The sequence below is a fragment of the Dryobates pubescens genome, chromosome 8 (genome assembly GCF_014839835.1).
Source record: "Dryobates pubescens isolate bDryPub1 chromosome 8, bDryPub1.pri, whole genome shotgun sequence".
Classification (NCBI taxonomy): domain Eukaryota; kingdom Metazoa; phylum Chordata; class Aves; order Piciformes; family Picidae; genus Dryobates; species Dryobates pubescens.
Window position 1 is genome coordinate 18,984,155 of NC_071619.1, and position 19,732 is coordinate 19,003,886.

Below are 19,732 nucleotides of genomic sequence, written 5' to 3' on the forward strand. Positions count from 1 at the left end.
AACTCGGAGTGCCTTGTTGGCATGACTTCATTGGTTCCCTATGAGCTGCCTGTGAACTTTCAGAATTTGAGTGTGTCTGGCACCTTTCTATGTGTATATGAAGTGGAACTCAGTCGCTCTCCTGTGTTACCTGGTTGTGATTCTCTCTTATGTGCTGCTTGTGAGAGGATTGTCTGTAGATCTTAGTATGGACATTTACAGAATGGCACTTACAGAAATCAGTCTTCAGTGGTAAACGTTATGTAAGGGAGAGAGATCACAATTTGCTTCCTGCAGCACAGGTGAGTTGGCACAGTTGCTGTTTGCCTTTACTGTGGGCAGAACTTTGAAAAAGAAATGTGAACAAGTTATTGTTTGGTTTAGATCAGTTTCTGGCACTGGTGACATTTAAAATCTTTTTCTGGGGCAAAATGGATCCAGTATTGAGGGAAGATCCTACATCATACTTCAGTTTTTCTGAAGTACTGAGCTGTTGCTATGTATTATGGTACCTTAATGGTCAAAAGACTAGTAGGAGGTATAGACAGGGGTCTCTGTCTCTTCCCTAGCTTCCCAAAACAAAGTCATATTGCTAAGATCTCACCCTGAGTCTTCATCTTATGATAGAGGATTCTGGATGCTCTGAGGCCTCTCAGTCCCCTTGGTGTGCTGAGCTGCTTAGCTTGGTGAAGTTGCTTTTGCAGCCCCTGCACGCTGTTGCCACCATTGCTGTGCTATAGTGCACTGGTGGGGAGAGGAGGCAGCAGTGCTCTCTGCAGGAAAGGAGAGGGTCAGGCACAGTGCTGGTACAAAGATGCCATGGAACTCCTGTAGTTTCTGTGACCAATAGCTGTGACATCAAACAGTCAAATCTATCCCTTAACATGTTGGTGTCTTGCATGTCACAGGAACATTATGAGTTGGTTTTCTACAAGGAAATAGGAAAGTCAGGCAGGGAACACTCAATCATGGGACCAACCAATTTTGTTTTGGTAAGCAAGCTGGGGGGAGCCATTTAGATGGACAAGAGAAGGACCTCCCTGTGCCTAGCAGTGCTGTTCCAAAAGGGAGGGGTAGCTGATGCTGGATGAAGCGCAAGAAGTACTCAGAAGCTAACATGTCATTTCTTCCTGCTTTGGTAACCAGTGGGTATTAGCATCACTGAGAAGGCCTTTCATTTTCAGATAAAGCTGATTTCAGGCTAGATGTATAAGAATTGATTAGAGTGTTTTTGTCTGAATGTACCGAGTTCTTTGCCTTGACAGTGTACCTTTTTGACTTTGAGATTTAACAGTGGTACTTACTATTGCTACCATTCTCCTTGTATAGCTCCTGTTCTCAGTAAATCTCCATAAGGTTAGCCTTCCCTGGAAGACACTTTCTGCCTATTCAGTGTATGTGGAAATCAAGGCACAGATTACAAGATGTCACTGTAGGCTAGGAGCAAATCCAGGAGAAGAGCCAAGCTTTATCAGACTTAAGAGACTCTTATCCCTGCACAGGGAGAGCAGTTCCTGTGGCCAGCAAGCCCAGAGATGACATCCCTGATAGCTGCTGTCAGAGCTCTGCTAGCCAACTCACACCATGTGTCTCTGCTCTTTTTTCCTTTGTAGGAGGCCTGGGAGAAGAGTCTCATGTGTCAAGTGAAAACGCCACTTCAACTGATCATAGTTACAAAGCAGTTAAAAAGGGTAATGTGGTACCCCACCCAGACCTTTGGGTATCTTTTATTCATTTTTTTTTATTCCCTGTAAACCCATGTTTTGTTCCTTGTACAAGTGTATGCCTTCATGTCTAGGACACCAGCCCTGCTCAGGTGTCTGCTTTTGTTGCAGGTGGACTCTCTGCAAGGGTGGGCTTCCCTTCTATAGTCTGGTGGGTTGGCCCCAGCCAGCAGCCAAGCACCCACACAGCTGCTCAGTCACTATCCCTCTTCTAGCAAGAGGGGTGAGAGAGCAGGAAAAATAAAAGTAGGAAAACTCATTAGCTGAGGTAAAGACAGTTTAATAAGTGAAAAGACAATCCAAAAAACCCCTAAGTCACGCAATGGCAATTGCTCACCCCTATCCCTGTGCAAACCGATGCCTAGCCAGTTTCTGAGCAATGGCTACCTTAGGAGACAAAACTGCATAGGTTTTATTTTGGGTTTTTTTGCTAAGTATGATGACATATGGTATAGGATGCCAGTTTGGTTCAGCTGTGACAGCTCCATCATCTCCCAGATTCTTGCCTACCTCATGCCTACTTGCCTGGGTAGTGGATGAGGCTCAGTAGCATGAGAAAAAGAAAGCTTTGCCATTGTGCAAGTGCTTTTCAGCAATACTCTGAAGACTGGTATGTTATCAACACTTTTTTAGCCACAAATCCAAAACCTTACTGGCTGCTATGAAGAAAGTCACCTCTATCCCAGCCAGACCCAGTACATACAAGTAGCCATAACTGTCACCAGGACAGCAAAAATGTTTTACTCTGAGGCAGAGAGTGTAATGCTAGCTAGCTGCTCCTTGCTGGAGGGATGTTTCAACTGAATCAGTTTAAAATTCTGTTCCCTGAAGTCACCCAGGCCAAATTTTGCAGGTGGCTTCTCCCACTCATATAGGCAAGGCACTGCTTATGGGATCAGTCCAGACCTGTAATCGTACAGACATTCCCATGGGATTGGCCTTTTCTATACAAGATATTTGCAACCCACTGTGTGCAGGAGGGGCTGTTGTTTTCCTGTATGGACAGAGATTTGGCATAGTGTATATGAAGGGTCCAAGGCAGGAAGGTTGTTGCAGTCACAAACAAATCACTGGCAAACCTGTCTGTGGCTTCTGGTTTGGTTAACATCTTGCTTTTTCTGTTTTTCTTTTTCTGAAGCTCCAGGGTATTACTTGAGGGCTGCACCTGGAACTAAAGAGGATTTAAACAGTGTTGCCACTCTGTCTTGCAGACAGAAAGCAGAACACAATGCTTGTGAGAGGACCGAAGAGGAAGGAATATCAGGATGAGTTTGGGATGGACACACACTCCTCTCCCAGAGTGCGCAGGGCAACCACATCCAGGGCTGAGAGGATCTGGCCAGGGGGGATCATCCCCTATGTGATCGGAGGAAATTTCACTGGTCAGTAGTGAAAACATTGTTCCCTGTTTGTTCAGGGGTGTCTCAAAATGTGTAGCAGGTCTCTGGAGCAGAGCTTTCCCATAAAAAAAACAGGTCCTTGGGAGCCTCCCTCCAGAGGCAGGGTGGGCATGAGGTTGCACAGGGAAGCTTGAGACTGAAGTGTGCAGTGAGATGGTCCTTCTCTTGGAGTCCAAGAAATAATTGTGTGACTTGGTCACTTTTCTTGATTGCTTCAGGGGCTAGAACCTGTGCTCACCTTCTGTGTTTCCAGAAAAGGATCCTTCTGCTATTGGAAGAGCAAGAGCAGAAGTCTGCCTCCACCCATCTCCCACTTAGATCTAGCAAACACTATTCCCTTGGGTTCCCCACGTACTTTGTCCCAGCACCCATGCTGCTGCCAGCAGTTTGTGAAGCCCATGTGGAAGGGTCTGTTCTTCACCTGTAAACAAAGGAGCTCATGCAACCTGGCAGGATATTGAGTAGCCTGCTATTCACAGCTGTGCCCCCACATGTGTCAGAGAACAGCTGCCCCCATCCCTCAGGGTCTGATGAGAGAGTCTTCTCTGTTGTATGTGTCCCAACACACTAACTAGGTTGCTGTGTAAAAGCAGCTCTTGCCATAGCACGTTTCTCTCTTGAGTTCAGCTTGGTGTTTTGCCTCAGCTTAATCACACCCTGGAGCTCCTTTCTGTATACCTTGTGCCTTTCTGAAGTACTTCTGGCCTTTCTCCACTCTCAAGTCCCTCTTGATAATGCCAGCTTACTCTGCAGCCCTGTGTGTACCAGAGGCTATGCTGGAAAGGCACTACTATAGGGAAGGTTCCTGAGACTGTACCACTCTGGGGCAGCACTTCCTTGCTGCCTGTATTACTATTCTGTCTGCTGCTGAGTGACTGATGGAGGTAACCCGGTCCCTATGGAGGGGATGCTTTGTAGCCTGTCATCTTGCTAGTGTGAGATGGTCATAATACCCTACTTCTTAGGTGTCTCTGTTCAGGTCCTGAATTGTCCCTATACCTTCTATCTCTACACCTTCTTATACTATCCTGGGATTGTCTCTAATTCCTCTAGATGTTTTGCTTGCAATTTTAAAGATGAACTACTTGAAGAGAGCTTTTTCTTAGTTTTGAGGACCATCTGGAACACTCCTGTGGTTCCTGGGTCTTGAAAGATTTGTGTAGATATGTTACATTGAGTCATGAGATGGTGCTGGGATCAGAACATCCAGCAGCTCTGTCAGAATGACCCTCACCTAGTGAGGTGACATTTCTCATATGCAGAAATATTGATATGCTTAACCAAGTTTGCTATCTGTTTAATTAGAACAATTAATTCATCAAGCTTGAGGAGAGAAAAGGATGATACAGTAAGTTAGTTCTGTAGTTGGAAGTGAGCCTAGAAGTGTCTACAGGTATGAGATTGACCATTGGACAGAGTGGCTGTTCCCCTGTACAGATGAAGTCCATTAGAGATTTTCCTGAAAGCCATGCCTTAACTGTTTCCTCTTCTTGGATTTCTTTTTCAGGAAGCCAAAGGGCTATCTTTAAGCAAGCAATGAGGCACTGGGAGAAACACACTTGTGTGACATTTGTGGAGAGAACGGATGAAGAGAGTTTCATTGTGTTCACATACAGAACGTGTGGGTAAGTGACACAGACATTTCTTGCAGCTGTCTACGTTGCAGACGCTCCTTTTGTTGACAAATGGCTTTGTATGTCTGGCTTTGGTCAGAAGAGACAAATGGCTATGTGGCAAAGTCTATCCCAGAAATGTATCTGGTCACTTCCAGTAAGGACTGACAGGATAATGAAGAATTTCACAGAATCACAGAATGGTCTGGTGTCGCTGTATAGGGGTCGGGGTATGGATAAGGTGATGGTCTGCGCGACAAGAATCAAACACAAGCAGAGCATATAGAAGGCCAAAAAAGCGACTGATTTATTCCAGCACACAACTCATATGTTGTGTGTATCGTTAGTGTGGCTGCCTGCAATTGGTTAATGAACTTTTCTCAAGATTCTCTTGGGTCAGTGATAGCATTGCCATAGTTACTTGTTAAGCTAGTCCAGGTGGCCTCACATCTTATCTTGTGGTTTCTCCTTCCCACTCAGTCTGTCCAGGGAGTTTCCAGATTCTCATGGGAGCACAGAGATGTTTTCTCACCAGAGCTCTTCCAAGGGTTCACAGATACATCGCAGTCCCCCACAGTCTGAGTTGAAAGTGATCTCCAAAGGTCTTCTAGTCCAACCCCCTCTGCAGTAAGCAGGGCATCCTCAGCTAAATCAGGCTGCCCAGAGTCCTGTTGAGCCTCACCTTGAATATCTCCAGGAATGGTGCCCCGGCCACCTCCCTAGGCAACTTGTCCCAGTGTTCCACTACTCTCATGGTAAAGAACTTGCTCCTAACATCCAGATTTGCTCAGAAGAAGGTCCTAAACCCTTCTGGATATTTTTTCCTGGAATAACACTTAAGTGTATATATGCATTTTTAGACATATGCATTTACGTGTTGTCTTTATGCATACAAACCCACATACACTTGAGTACATATAGTATGCAATGCCTGGCCTGGACCCTGATGCCATCCTCTGTTTCTGTGTCTCAGGCTTCCTCAGTTCACTGGTTTTCCATGAGTTTGTGGGTTTTCTTTTCCAGATGTTGCTCATATGTGGGTCGCCGAGGAGGTGGCCCTCAGGCTATATCCATTGGAAAGAACTGTGACAAATTTGGTATTGTGGCTCATGAGCTGGGTCACGTGGTGGGATTTTGGCACGAGCACACACGACCTGACAGGGACCAGCATGTCACAATCATCAGAGAGAACATCCAGCAAGGTAAAATAACACTTCAGGTTATTCCACCTGGCTTTTGGGTGGGTGGAAAACTTCCTGCTGGACTTACAGAAAACCTGAATGGTCTGTGAGCTGAAATGAAGAAGAAATATTGCTAGCCTTTACCTAGAATAAGGGTCAAGATAGCTGGATGAATTTTGAATGTCTAGCTGAAACTGCTAGAATGTTAGAGTATATCCTTTTCATTCTAGGCTCCCAGAAATAGGGGGAGTCTGTGTTGTGGGATTTTTGGTTGGTTGGTTGGTTTTGGTTTGGGTTTTTTTTGTGGTGGTGGTGTTGGGTTTTTTTAAGTGATAGGTTTCTTTTTTCCTCTTTGTGTTTGGCATCACAGGTCAAGAGTACAACTTTTTAAAGATGGAAGCTGGGGAAGTGAACTCACTGGGAGAGACCTATGACTTTGACAGCATCATGCACTATGCTAGGAACACATTTTCCAGGTGATAATCCAAGGTCACATGTCCTTAGGGCTATTTTCAGTAGTTGTGATTGACTCTGGAAGATACATGGAACCTAGGAGACCTGTGATCCATTGCAGAGATATATGGCAGTTACAGTGAGCTCCTCTGCACTGCAAAGCTTGAACACTATTTGAGAAAAAGCAAAATGAATGAAGGAAGATGAGCTCCTGGTTTCCCCTTCCCACTCTTTTCACCCAGTGCTGATAATCTCAGAGGCATCCAAAGCCATGTTACCATGTTTGGCAACCTTCCCAGGCAGCAGGGGGGCGTGTGTGCATGTCTGCCCACATATAAGAAGTGTAATACTAAAATTGTCTTTGAATCTCTTGGTGGTCCAGCTTGTGCGTAAGATTCACAATCCAAAAGCTCAGAATCCTTAGCAACTTTGCCGAGGGAGAATTTAAGCTCAAGCTCATTTATTACTTGTGTATTCTTCTGACCATTTATGCCCATGCTTTAGACTGGGGTCTCTGCAGCTCTGTGATTCTGTTTGACTAGGTTCTTCATGGAGTTTTCAGTCCTGTTCCTGTCTCAACTATCTGGGCAGTTTCTGTGTAGGCTGTTTGCCTTTGACTCTCATCTCATCCCTCCAGAGGGAACCCATTTTCTGATCAGACAGCTCTACTGGATGGAGAGGTGAAATGAACATAGTTACTTGTTTCCTGGATTTGGTGTGAGATTTACTGGATGACCACCTTGATTTTGTGGCATTAGTTGAAGTTTTTTTTTCCCCAGAAATCCAGTTATTGCTCCCTCCTAAGAGCTTTCCTTCACTGCATATCAGGAGTAAAGGGGATGAGAGGCAGAGCACAAATATTCATACTCTTGGAAACTTTGTCTTGAAAAAATTAAAGGTGTCTTTGAGGCTTTTAAGTCTTTTATTTTTGTCCCCAGTTGTATGGAAGTGCCAAGCCTAGCCTATTATTTTGTGCTTTTTCTTCTTCAAATCAACCAGGGGGAAATTATGAAAGTTGCCGAAATGCTGCTTGTACTGGCAGGAGGAGATGGTGGCTGGACAAGGGAGCTTTGCAGCCTTTAGAGATTTCTTGGGTTCAGATACCCAAAGCAAACAGTTTTTCTTCCCTCGAGGCATCTGCTGGACCCTTCCAGCATTTGCTAGCTCTAAATGGTTAGAATTGTCTTGCACAAAAGCAGGATTAAGTTATTACTGCTATTTATATTGTGGATGCCTTTGAGTTTGTGTCTCTTGAAAACCAGGGTCCTTCAGAACACTGCTGGGCCAAAAAGGGATAAAAATGGCAAGAGTCCTTCTAAATTTAAATTGGTGCTTAATAGGATTTTTAAAGTCTGTTTTCTTTAAGCCCTTTGTCTCTGTGACCCACCCTCACCCCAGTAGCAGTCTTTGTGCAGTAATTGAACTGAGCACTAAGTGCCTCTGTGGGCTGATTGTGCTCTCACTGTAAACAGGCCATGCTGGGAACAGGCTCTCAGTTTAGCAAGACCTGTCGACATCTTCTCTCCTAAGGAAACGATGTTTACCTTAACTAATCAGCAGAGACTTGTGAGTGCACGCATGTCTCCTTCCCATCTTACTGAGTTTTGCAAGTGCTGGCCAAATACAACCCAAACTGACAAAACCACAGAGCTTGTGAAGATACTAAGCTCCAGCAAATTTCATAAGAATCAGTGGCTAGGAATGAAAGAGGGCCTCTAGAAGACCCTGCAAGGGAAGAGCTGGAGTGGGTGCGTTAACACATGAGCAAACACTGTAAAGTCCACATGGGAAAAGGATGGTATGAGCACCCCACCAGTGCAGACAGGCTGTGTGAATGAGGAGAACGTGAAGCACTAAGAGCTGTGTCTCTGACTTGGTGTCTTGAAGCAATGTTTAGATGGCATTTAGCAAAGCCTTATTGTTTGCAACTCTTGTGAATGTTGATAGCAAATTGAATGGTATTTGCTGTGGTCAAATGCTGCTGCAAATTCTGGGCCCATTTTATCCTAAACTTTGTAGTTAGGACAGAAAGGGACAGTTTTTCTGAGACACAACCAGTCCTATCAGTGGACATTCTTTTCAGTAGTACTTTTGAAGATTACTGTATGAGTGACTCCTCATTTTCAGTTCACAGCAAAACATATTTCTCATTTGTGTCTGTTGCTAATAGAATCATAGAATGGTTTGGTTTGGAAGAGACCTCCAAAGGTCATCTAGTCCAACCCCCCTGTAGCGAGCAGGGACAATATAGGAACAGGAGGATGGCAAAAGAGATGTAGTGACAGCAGTAACAAGTTTTTACCGTGGACATTTCTGTTCTTGTCAGAAAGTTTCCTACTTTGCAGAGTGTGACTGCAAGTTTTATTTCCTGGTGCATTCTTTACAGGCATGGCAGCAAATTACACTCAATTGCTGTCTCATCAAACTAATTCTTTTATAGCTGTCAAGAAACATAAGCGGCAACTTAGCAAAAAAGAACATTTAGTATCATAGTATCAGCCAGGGTTGGAAGGGACCACAAGGATCATCTAGTTCCAACCCCCCTGCCATGGGCAGGGACACCCCACACTAGATCAGGCTGGCCAGAGCCTTGTTCAGCCTGGGCTTAAACACCTCCAGGGACGGCGCCCCAACCACCTCCCTGGACAACCCATTCCAGGGCTTCACCACTCTCATGGTGCAGAACTTCCTCCTCACCTCCAGCCTGAATCTCTCCACCTCGAGCTTCATTCCATTCCCCCTAGGCCTATCACTACCTGATATCCTGAGAAGTCCCTCCCCAGCCTTCTTGTAGGCCCCCTTCAGATACTGGAAGGCCACAATTAGGTCACCTCGGAGCCTTCTCTTCTCCAGACTGAACAGCCCCAACTCCTTCAATCTGCCCTCATAGGAGAGGTGCTCCAGCCCTCTGATCATCCTCATGGTCCTTCTCTGGACATGCTCCAGCAGAGGAATTAATGAGTCACCTTAATTCACCAAGCTCTGGTAGCAGACATGGCAGCATGGCCTGAGGTTACAAAATATGACCTCTATAAAGCTCATGTTTGAATCAGGATGCAGGTAACACTGCTTTCATGTCAAGGGGCATCTTGAGGTGTTTGCAGGACAACATCCCAATCCTGCACAAGGCACATACACATCCTCTATAGGTTTTATTGCATGAAGTAGAGTTACTTTGTCTCTCCTCTGCAAATGGGGATAGAAAACCAGCATTGCCTGCAGCTGAGTGCTTAACTTGCCTTGAATATCTGCTGGCTTGAGTGGTATTTAAATGCCAGTATCTGTTGCCCTCAGATTGGAGGTGAATGTTCATCAATTTCTTGAGATCAGCTGATAATTTCACAATGTTTGCATGATGCTTTACAGATTCAGAGTACTGTGTGGGTGCTAATGATTCTTGAGAGTATCTCTTCTCAAGCTCTGTTGTTCTTGGCTGGTAGCAATGGTGGGTTGTTGCACTTGACTTAGGCAGCTAGTGCATCTTCCGCTCATGACTGGACAGCAGGAGAAGGAGGCATCCAGGGTTCCTGGGTTCTTTTTCTACCTTTGGAAGGCGAATTTATGTATCTTATTCAAGATTGACTCTAGTGTTAGAGTTCCTGAGCTGCTCTGTTTAATAATGCCTGCTTGATGTTTATTAATTGGTGAGACAAAGTACCACTGCTCTTAGAGGGACTTGCCAAATGTGCAGCTTAACATCCTAAGTCTTGTTAAGCAGATGATACTTCGGTGAACTGCATGGGACTACTGGAACCTGTGTGATTTAAGCCAGGAAGCCTCTACTCTGTTCTGAGTTTCTCTGACTGAAAAATGAGAGGAACTATACTTAGTGCTTCCTGATTTGGAGCCACATTCAGCAATGCATGTGAAGGGAGCACTAAATTCAGTCAGTGGAAAAAAGCAAAATTAGAAATGTTACTGCTGCAACTTAGTGTACAGCCTTCTAGAAGAAAATGTGTTTGGCAGGTAACAAGGCTAGTTTGAAAATGTGGGGGATTTGCATTGTGTGAGTAATACCCTAGGTGTATGCTAGATGCAGGAGTCTGGGAACTGTGAGTATACAGTTGTGAAGGCTGAAATGGGAAAGAGAATGAAAAGCATGCATGTGCAAGTGGTGGTTTCTCTATTAAATAATATTCTCTATTAAATATTGTCATTCTTCTCTGGTGGAGCCTGGAGATCTGCAAAGAACATTTCACTGGCACAGAAGTATGTCCCTGCTAAATACCAAATTCTTCTGTAAACTCCTAGGAGGTTTGAACACTTACTGTGGACAAACAGACCTGTTTTGTATCTGTTCATGATATTTCTGGAATTGGAGGATTTATTTTTGATACATAGACTTAAATAAATTCAGCCTGAGGCATGCAGCTGCCATGTAGAATGCCAGCCTGAATTTGTCAGTCAAAATTTGGTGGGCTCAACTCAAAGCTTGTAAGCACTGATTTTAGTGCTGATCAGGAATTTTCCTACCACTGGAAAAAAATCCCACATACAAGATCTGATTCCAGTTTTCAAAACAGATGAAATTCCTTCCACTCTATTTCTTTCTTCAGTTTGAGTATTTACAGATGATTTCCCCCACTCACTATGTTTAATAGAATTATGTTTTCCATTCAGTAATACTGACTGCATCTTTGGACAGCTATGATCCAAATACTCTCCTTGCAATTTTTATTTAAAATAAAGCCAATGCACCAAAACCCTCTTAAACTCCTTCCTGAGGCTCTGAACAGCCCAAAGAACAGAATTACTTGTATACTTAGAGCTTAACTCATACTTGAAGAGTCTGGTATCAGGACTAGGCAGCATGAAAATTGTTGGTTTTGCCCTGATTTCCCATCAGACTCTACTGACAGTTGTATCCTGTCCTTCAGAAAGAAAAATCTACCTCATTGAGCTGACGCTGAAGCTTCAAGCTCACTGTTAGCTTTGGCACCTCCAAGACTGTTAAGTACTCAGGGGTGCAGTGAAATGGTTCCTGTCAACTGGACAGCCTGGCCATGACAGTTTGGACTTTACCAACCTGAAGTTCAGATTTCTGATTCCTTACTCCTGTTTTAGCATGGCAGTCCTAATGCTGCCTTGGGGTCTCTCTTGCATGCAGGCTCTTGCTTGGATGCACAGACTTTGCATTTTGATGGAAGTGAAGCCTGAGTTTAAATCCTTTACTGAGCTCAGAAGTGCAGTAGAGAGTTCCTGAATATGAACTGTCACATGGGAAAAATAGTAGTGAGGTAAAGGAGGCAGAGAAGTGAAGTTGTTAGCTTGGAAACTCATGCAGAACGAAGGTGGAGCACTGGATCTTTTTGTCTTATCTGTGGCAACTGCAGTCACTGACAGCCCAAACCTATCTACTGCTGAACAAATGTCCCTTCCCTCTGCTCCTTTGGCTTAAGCATCTAACCTGTGCTCCTGCTGACCCAGATGTGCCATGAATCTTCTGCAGGAATGTTTATTTGACTTTTCACATTTATGCCAAGGAATGTGCCTACACTCAAAGAGAGGCAGCAGCAACTTTGATATATCAAAAGAGGAATTTACTGGCTTGGCAGACTTGCCTTGCTATGTGCTGTAGTAAGAGGGCCACCACCTTAAGATGTGCAGTTTTGACGATGTGCATTACTTTTGCTTGTTAGCATGGGATACATGGCCATGGGATGGTATGGGAGGCCTGCCAGGATGAAGGGTGACTTTCTGTGCATTATGTCACTTTCCCTACTTCACTGCTTCTTGTTTCTTTCTTCTTCCCTTTAGAGGGGTCTTCCTCGATACCATCCTTCCTCGTCGTGATGATAATGGTGTCCGGCCAACTATTGGTCAGCGTATTCGCCTGAGCCAGGGAGACATCGCTCAGGCAAGGAAGTTGTACAAATGCCCAGGTAAATATGGCTTGTGGAGGTGGTTACAGCTTTACTTTAGACTCATGGTTTACTTAGAATGTGTTGGAATTCAAGAGCACCTTAATGATCCATTTGATGAAAGATACTCAGGAAAGGTAGACCATCAAATGCTTCAGGCTGATGCTGTGGAAGAATTGAACTTGGCTAACATATCTCCTATTGGTACTTTGCCAATATTCCTGGTCAGTTTAAGGCTTCAGATTGATTCATTGGAGGCTGTGTTCACAGAAAATTAAATTGATGTAGAGAGTGGGGACTGAGAGTTAGCAAAGTGGCAGAGGGATATCTGCTAGACTGGGGTCTCTACACATCAAACTTCTGTTGAATTGTTCATACAGTTGTCCCAGAGATGAACCTTAAGGGAAGTGTATCTCTGTGATTATGATGTATTGTACTGAGGTTTTGGAGATAATGTGGAAGAAAGCTCAAAGATACTGATTTGGGAAACTGAGTGCTGGAAGCTGGTGCTTTAAATTGTTCAGGGGAGGGCTGTTTCCCTCTGTGCGCTGCCAACAGACTGGTAGACTGGGAAGAGCTTTGATAGAGAACCTATCCATGTATGTGTGACATACTAAACACTGATAGTCTGGGTCCTGCTTTATGTGGGGTCTGAAAAGATTGGCAAAAAGAGCACTGGTGTCACAGATACAATTGGGAGACTGAATTTACCTGTTAGAACAAAAAGATCAGTTTAAAGTTGAGATGTTAAACAGTGAAAGTTTATGCAGCTGTTTTAGCTAAATAGGTTAATAGAGAAAACCATATTTCAGAGCAGCAGTCTGCTGGACTTAAGGACAGATTGAATGAAAGTATATGAAGAGATGCTTGAAGCAAAGATGGCACCAAATCTGGTGCCTATGGCATGGACTGCAGAAACTGAGAAAAGAGATAAAATGGGAGGTATGATGCTTGGGGATAGAAAATTTAACAAGCTCTGCTGAATTTCTGCAGATAATGAAGCATCTGTGAGAAGATTCTGGAGAATGAGAGGGTTGCCCTAATTTTGAAGAATTACTGTAATGTTCATAATAACGCAGGAAGGAAAGAAAGTTCTTTTGCAAGCTTAGCCTAGGAGTTCATCTAAATAGGTCGTTCTGGTCAGCATATTCGTCCAATTGAGAGTGGCTTTGATCATAAACCTAATGTGATCATAAATGATTACTTCTCTTAGAATGTGCATACCAAAGAGAGATGGGAGAACATGAGGAAGAGGGCTAAGTTTTAGCAGTACAGAGAGTCACATTTTAAGTAAGTGGCTGGCTACCACTGCTCTGTGGTACAACAATTTGTGCAGCCATGGAAAATGGTCAGTAGCTGTTCTGCAAAACCTCTGCTTCTCCATACCCAGATACAGGTCAGTGAGTATGGGTCCTTCAAGGTCTGTGATGTTTGGGGGTGATTTCTTGGTTTATATTGAGTGGTATAACTTTCCTCGGTGTGCTAGTTCTAAATAACTTTTTATTTCTTCTTGTAATTTTCTCTAATTTGCATTTTGTTGAATATGATGGAGTTCTTGGAAAATTGTCTCTCAGATTAGTTTAGGGATTGGCTTGTTTGAACACTCATTAAAAAGAAAAGAATGCCTTGCACCATGTTTGTTTTGTTTTCTTTTTATTGAATCAAACTTAGTCCAAGCAGGCTTTTCATTCTTATAGCTGGAAGCATCAACTACAGGTTTGGATGTCTTGAGGCAAGCTGAAAAGCCATTTTGGCCCGAGGTTAAAGCTAAAAAACCAACTTTCTTTAAAGCAAGGACCCTTTTGAGTCTCAAGGTTTCCACTTGCAGAGTAGAACTTTCATACTTTTTAGGATTTTTTCCCCAAAGCTTTAGCAGAAGTTATTGCAGTTCAGAATATATTTGTTGCCAGAATGATTAGAACTTTAGGCCTAACAAATTTTCTTCAAGTATCTTTTGTTTTGGTTTAGGGTTGGGTTTTTTGCTTGGTTTTGGGTTTGGTTTTTTTGCTTTGCATTGGGATTTATTCACATGTTGCATTTGAAGAGAAGGGGTGCAGTATATTTAATGAGGCTAACATCTTCAGTTCCCATTCGCATCTGTAGCTTGAAAAGTTTTCCTCCTCTGCAAAATGCAAAGCACAGGAGTTCAGAACCAAAAGAATGCAATTTTATGTTCAGCAGGATCTGAATGAGACTTTAGGTTGAGGACAATGTTGTTCAGTAGCCAAGCTGAGGACTTTTAGGTAAAATGCAATGTAATCCAGAGGCTGAATGGCAGATGTTTCCATTCTAGAAAGAGAGACTCCATCTGAGAACACCTGAGAAAATTCCCACAAAAAAGAGCTAGCCTGATGGAGGATGAGTTACAAGCACACCCTGGTACAAGCCACAATGACTGCTGTGTCTATTGTAAGACACAGGGCTCCCCAGCTCCTTAGACTGGAGCTCTCATGGCTGCTACAGTTAGGGCTGGCTTGGTTTTTCCATTCTAAAGCCCTGCTGGTTTAAAATTCTTCTTAACTCCCCAAAGCTCATGCCTTCTAGGTTAAAGTTAGTACTAAGCCAGGTGAATCCAAAAGAAATTTGCTGAAGAAATTTCTGGAAGGCATGATGTATTCTGCTACTTTAGTAGTAAATGCTAGATTTGATATTGCTGCATGAGGATTTGGTGACTATAGTCACCACAAAAGACTTTAAAACTGTGTGTCCTGCTGTCTTGTGCTATGCTAAAGGAAACATGCCTGTGTAGCTTTGCTACTTGTGCAGGAATGGTTAAACTGAAAACTGAGAATGGTCCTGCCTTGTATCATGTCATCCCATTCTCTGTGCATTTTCAAAAGCATACCAACAACCAGCTGATGAGCAGGAAGTGTCTGTCACTCAGCTACTGAATTTATAAATGATTTCGGAAGCATTCACCTTCTCTGCTTTTCACCTATTCCTATCTAGCTGCTTGTGTGTGCAACAGCCTCCTCACCATGGGGGAAAACCACCTCAGATCATTTTTTTGGATCCCAGAAGTACCAAACACTAGTCTTACTGGACCTGTTGGCTTCTTTTCTACTGAATGGAGTACAGTTGTATTGCTTTTGCTGTGCTCTGCAAGCGATTGAGCTCTACACACAAATATGAATTGCTCATTGTTATCGTGCTTCCACCTGCATGTACAAGGAATCACTCTGCTCTACACTGAAAGGCCAGCCTCTCCCTTTTTGAAGATACTAAACCTTTTAAATGGGAACAGTCTTTTCACCTCTGTCTTCTGATCCACCCATCTAAATGTAATCATGGCTGAAAAATTAATGAGTGTGTGATAGCATCAGGCAGAGGAGCATCCCCTGTCATTTCCATGAGAAAGGGAGACAGATGTTTGGCCTTCTTGGATCTTTCAAAGTACTGCTGCCTAATGAGGGATTTTTGGGAGCTGCCTTACTGTCACTGAGGAAACCAAGTTGCAGGACAAGGGCAGCTTTATAACATCAGCAGGTTATGAAACTGGAAAAACAACTGGGTAAGCAGGCAAGCCAAGGTCCCTGCTCCTCATAATAGGTATTTGCATGTGTTTAGTGAGGATTCTGACAGAAATTGGAGCTTCAATATTTGTGATCCTCTCGCCTAGCCAGTCAGCTGCTCTGCAGATGTAAATGGTCACTCCTTGTTTCAGCTCAAAGGGCAGGAACTACAGTAGTCATGGCTTTCCCAGATGTTGGAAGCTGCAGCTCCCTAGTGGAGCATATGCTTGTGTATATTACTTTCTTCCAAAATGTCGCCCTGGGATCTACATTTCATCAACTGCACCAGGCCATGAAAACAGGGAAGGTGGAGAGCAGAGTGAAGTGCAGTGTTCATATTTCATCCTGCACAGTGCTACAGCAGGGTAGATGCTGGACAGCCAAAGCATGAGGGCAGTGGGGCTTGCCCTGCTTTTGTTAGGATGTTTTAACTCAAAAAAACCCAAAACCATAACAATGGTAACTAAGGAGAACTTAATTGAGCAGCTTGTAATGAAGGAAAACAGATTTGCTAACAGCAGTCCTGAGATTGTGAGGTGGGGTTCATACTTTGCATTTGATTTGTGGATTAGATATTCCTCAGTAGGACTGCATCCTGAAAGTGACAGCATGTGGAGAGAAGATGATGGAAGAAGGGTGCTTCTTTGAAAGCTGTTTCCCCTATGCCCTTATGATCGTATTCTATCCTAGTAATTCTGACAAATTTTGCATTACCTCTTTGGTCAGTGACCTTTGGCTGGTACCATGAATGAACATCCTTAGAGTACTAACCACCAGCCTGCACACATGTGCAAATATTTTGGTAGATCATGATTTCTTCCAGAGGGTCACTCCCTGTTGCTGTGGGTTTTTTTCCCCTTTCCCACAGCTTGTGGAGACACCTTACAGGACTCAACAGGGAATTTCTCAGCTCCTGGCTTTCCAAATGGCTACCCCTCCTATTCCCACTGTGTCTGGAGGATCTCAGTGACCCCAGGCGAGAAGGTAGGTGCAACACCAGCACACGAGGTATTCTCTGCACTTGCCTTACATGTAATTTTGCCTGTGATGACAGTGTTAGCAGCTGCCAAATGATCTCTACATGCCTGGAGCGCATGAATGAAGCCTGGAAAGGCTTCTAAGCACCATCACTGCCCTCCCAGAGATGGGCTCAGGAATATATAGTACTGAAGAGAGGAGAGATAATGCTGGAGCAGACCTTCTTCACAGGTCTGAGTGGTGTGTTCATCTCTGAGCCTTCCTCTCAATGTAAGTCTGAACTCTGCTTGGACACTTCCTGCCACCCACTAACTCTGCCTGAGCTCACCTTTCAAAGTCAGGTCCTGGTCAGATGAGTTAGACAAGATGTGCCAGCAAAGCAGGGTCCCAAAAGGAGCCAAGGAGCCATGAATGACATCAGTGGCCTGCCCCTGTCATACAGGCATAATGTCCCTGTCAGGAGACTCCTGCTCCCCACCTTGAAATGCTGAGCCCCACTGCGCATCAATCACCCACCCTGTCCACTTTATTCCCAGCTCCTTTTGTTTTATTGATCTTCCTGTGGAAATTAAATCTTTCCTTAATCCACTAACACCAGCCCTTCAGGCTTTTCATGCTGTACTAGGCTTCAAGAATGCACAGCCCAGCTTGGCAGCTCCTCGGCAGAGTGGCTTTGCTGAGGACCACCCTTGAGATGCACTTGAGACTCAGACTCAAACAAAGAGTTGCAGAGCTCACTCATTTTACAGCAGCTGTCTTCCTGTGGTACTTAGTTCAGCCACCTGCAAGCCCAGTCCTGTGCAGTGTTGAGCTCCTTGCCACTAGTGGCAGGGACAGCTTTCACAGGGGCAGAGGTGCCAAGAGCCATCCTTGTTTGGAAACTATGGCACTGGGAGCTTTGCAGTGTAAATATTGTAAATTCTCCCTTCATCTCTCAGCTTCTTAGAAGAGCTGTATTGAATAGGACCCAGAACCCAAATGCTGAACCACTAATGTTTAAAAAAAAAAAAAGTCAAACCATTTTGGATTAAATGCTTCAACTCAACCTGTTTCATCAAATGCAGCAACTGGTACAAAGTAGCATCATAGCACTGAGGCATCAGCTTAGAACAGATACTGGGTTTGTAATATTCATCTGCACAGAAACAGAATCTCCTATCGCCCTCCGGAGTCAGAAAAACTGCAAAAGTGTGAACAAAATCAAGGACATCATTACAGACTGCACTCTGCACATCCAGCCAGGGCTTTGAGGGAAAAAACCTATTTTAATCTAACAACGTTTCTGTGGCAGTCTGTAGATGTGAACTAATACATGGGTCAAATGTTGCAGGGACAAGAAACGCTGCACAGCACACCTCGTCAGTGACCTCCGCAGGCTGAGAGCAAAGCCTGTGTTCCATGTTACAGGGGAAGGAGACCAAAGAGATAACATTTTAATGCTGAGTTCTGCTCTAAAGCCACTGAACTCCATTGCATCCATGTTGTGATAGTATAAGTGTTGTTGGCAGAATGAACTTGTCAACAAAAAGTAGCTGTTTCTTACAAGCACCGTTTGCATAAGGGTCTATAAACGTCTGTGTTCTGGGGCAGTGTGTTTCTCTATGGTGTCCACCTTAATCAAAACCAAAGATTACATTTTTAATTAAAAAAAAAAATTAGGCTTTTTTCTAAGTAGAATTTTAGTAACTGAGGAGCAGTGGCTGTGCATTACAGAATGGGTTGTAAAGTGTTGTCTTCTGTTGTGTACTTCACTGTTTCATTACAATATCTCGCAAAGCCTTTCCTTTTTTTTTGAGGAAAGCCCTTTAAAAAAATCCAGCCAACTGTCCAACTGTTTTTTCCTGTGTACTTACTTAGGCAGCACTGCAGCCAAGGGGAAGCACATGATCTGTAGGGCATCCTCTTTAAAATAGCCTCCTTCCCAAAGAGAAGTGTGTACTCTCTCCTTTCAGATTATGTTAAACTTCACATCAATGGACCTATTTAAAAGTCGCCTTTGCTGGTATGATTATGTGGAGGTGCGTGATGGCTACTGGAGGAAGGCTCCGTTACTGGGTGAGTAGTCATTTCATTTTAATGACATTTCATGTGTTCTTGATGCCCTGGGGCAGGGTGTTGGTAGTGGTAATGAAGAGAAACCAGCCTAATTCTACCTGGAAGCAGCATGCATCTGGCCAGTGCATTGGCCATCTGCTAATGTCTCCAGAGATGTTGCTCTGATATATTCACACCAAATGATCCATGATCTCAGCTCTTTGGTAACAAAGACTATTCCTTCCCCTACCAGCTTGAGAAGTGAGGCAGAGAGGGAAGTTAGTCAAAGGCATGGCTTGGACTGAAAATGTGGCCTCTGGAGTTTTATTATTGCTTTTTCCTAAGACCAGGGTGGAACTGTCAGGTAATCAAAATGAAGAAGCCATACAGCTCCTGGCCCAAGTCTCTGTCATTATTTCCCAAGTATATGTGTTTGCAAATACACACAGTAGTCTGTACTTCTAGCAGGAAACTTGATAGACAATGCTTAGGATATCACACTGTGCAAGGGCTCTACTGTGTTCCGAAACCCAAAGGTCTCAAGGAGGTACAGCTCCTCTGTGTCCTCTCAGTTCTTCTGACTCCTACTTTCCTAATTGCAAGTCATCTTGTTATCCTGGATGAGCAGTCAGGGATCCCACCTGCTTTGCTACTGGCTCTGAACCTGACTCCATGCCCTGACCTCAGTGCCCCAAAATGTAGCATGTTGCGCTGCATCAGGCAACCCCTTCTTCCTGAAAGGAAAGAAGCAACCAGGTTATGTAGCATCACCAGCCATGTTAGAGTTTCTGTGCCCCATGCTGCCGCATAAGACTGGCCTAGTCAGCATGGGGTCAGTGGGCTTAGGGAGGTCTGGGTACTCCTCTTGCCCTCACTGGAAATCCCAGCCCTGACACAAGGTGCTGAGGCTGAAGGTGTGCTGCTCTCCAGAGAGTTCCGTAGGCCTTCCTGTCAGAGCAGAACTGGCAGCCAGTTTTGCTGCTTCCTGCCTGTTTTG

General features: G+C 44.1%; 1 protein-coding gene across 1 annotated transcript in view; it reads left to right on the forward strand.

Annotated features, from left to right (window-relative positions):
* TLL2 (tolloid like 2) overlaps positions 1-19,732 on the forward strand; it is an 88,205-nt gene that overhangs the window by 49,882 nt on the left and 18,591 nt on the right. Inside the window, exons 3-10 of the mRNA XM_054163582.1 lie at positions 1,593-1,670; positions 2,915-3,085; positions 4,611-4,728; positions 5,740-5,918; positions 6,268-6,373; positions 12,108-12,232; positions 16,592-16,707; positions 18,654-18,756. Coding sequence (XP_054019557.1) covers positions 1,593-1,670; positions 2,915-3,085; positions 4,611-4,728; positions 5,740-5,918; positions 6,268-6,373; positions 12,108-12,232; positions 16,592-16,707; positions 18,654-18,756 — 996 coding nt within the window. The remainder of the gene's footprint in view (positions 1-1,592; positions 1,671-2,914; positions 3,086-4,610; positions 4,729-5,739; positions 5,919-6,267; positions 6,374-12,107; positions 12,233-16,591; positions 16,708-18,653; positions 18,757-19,732) is intronic.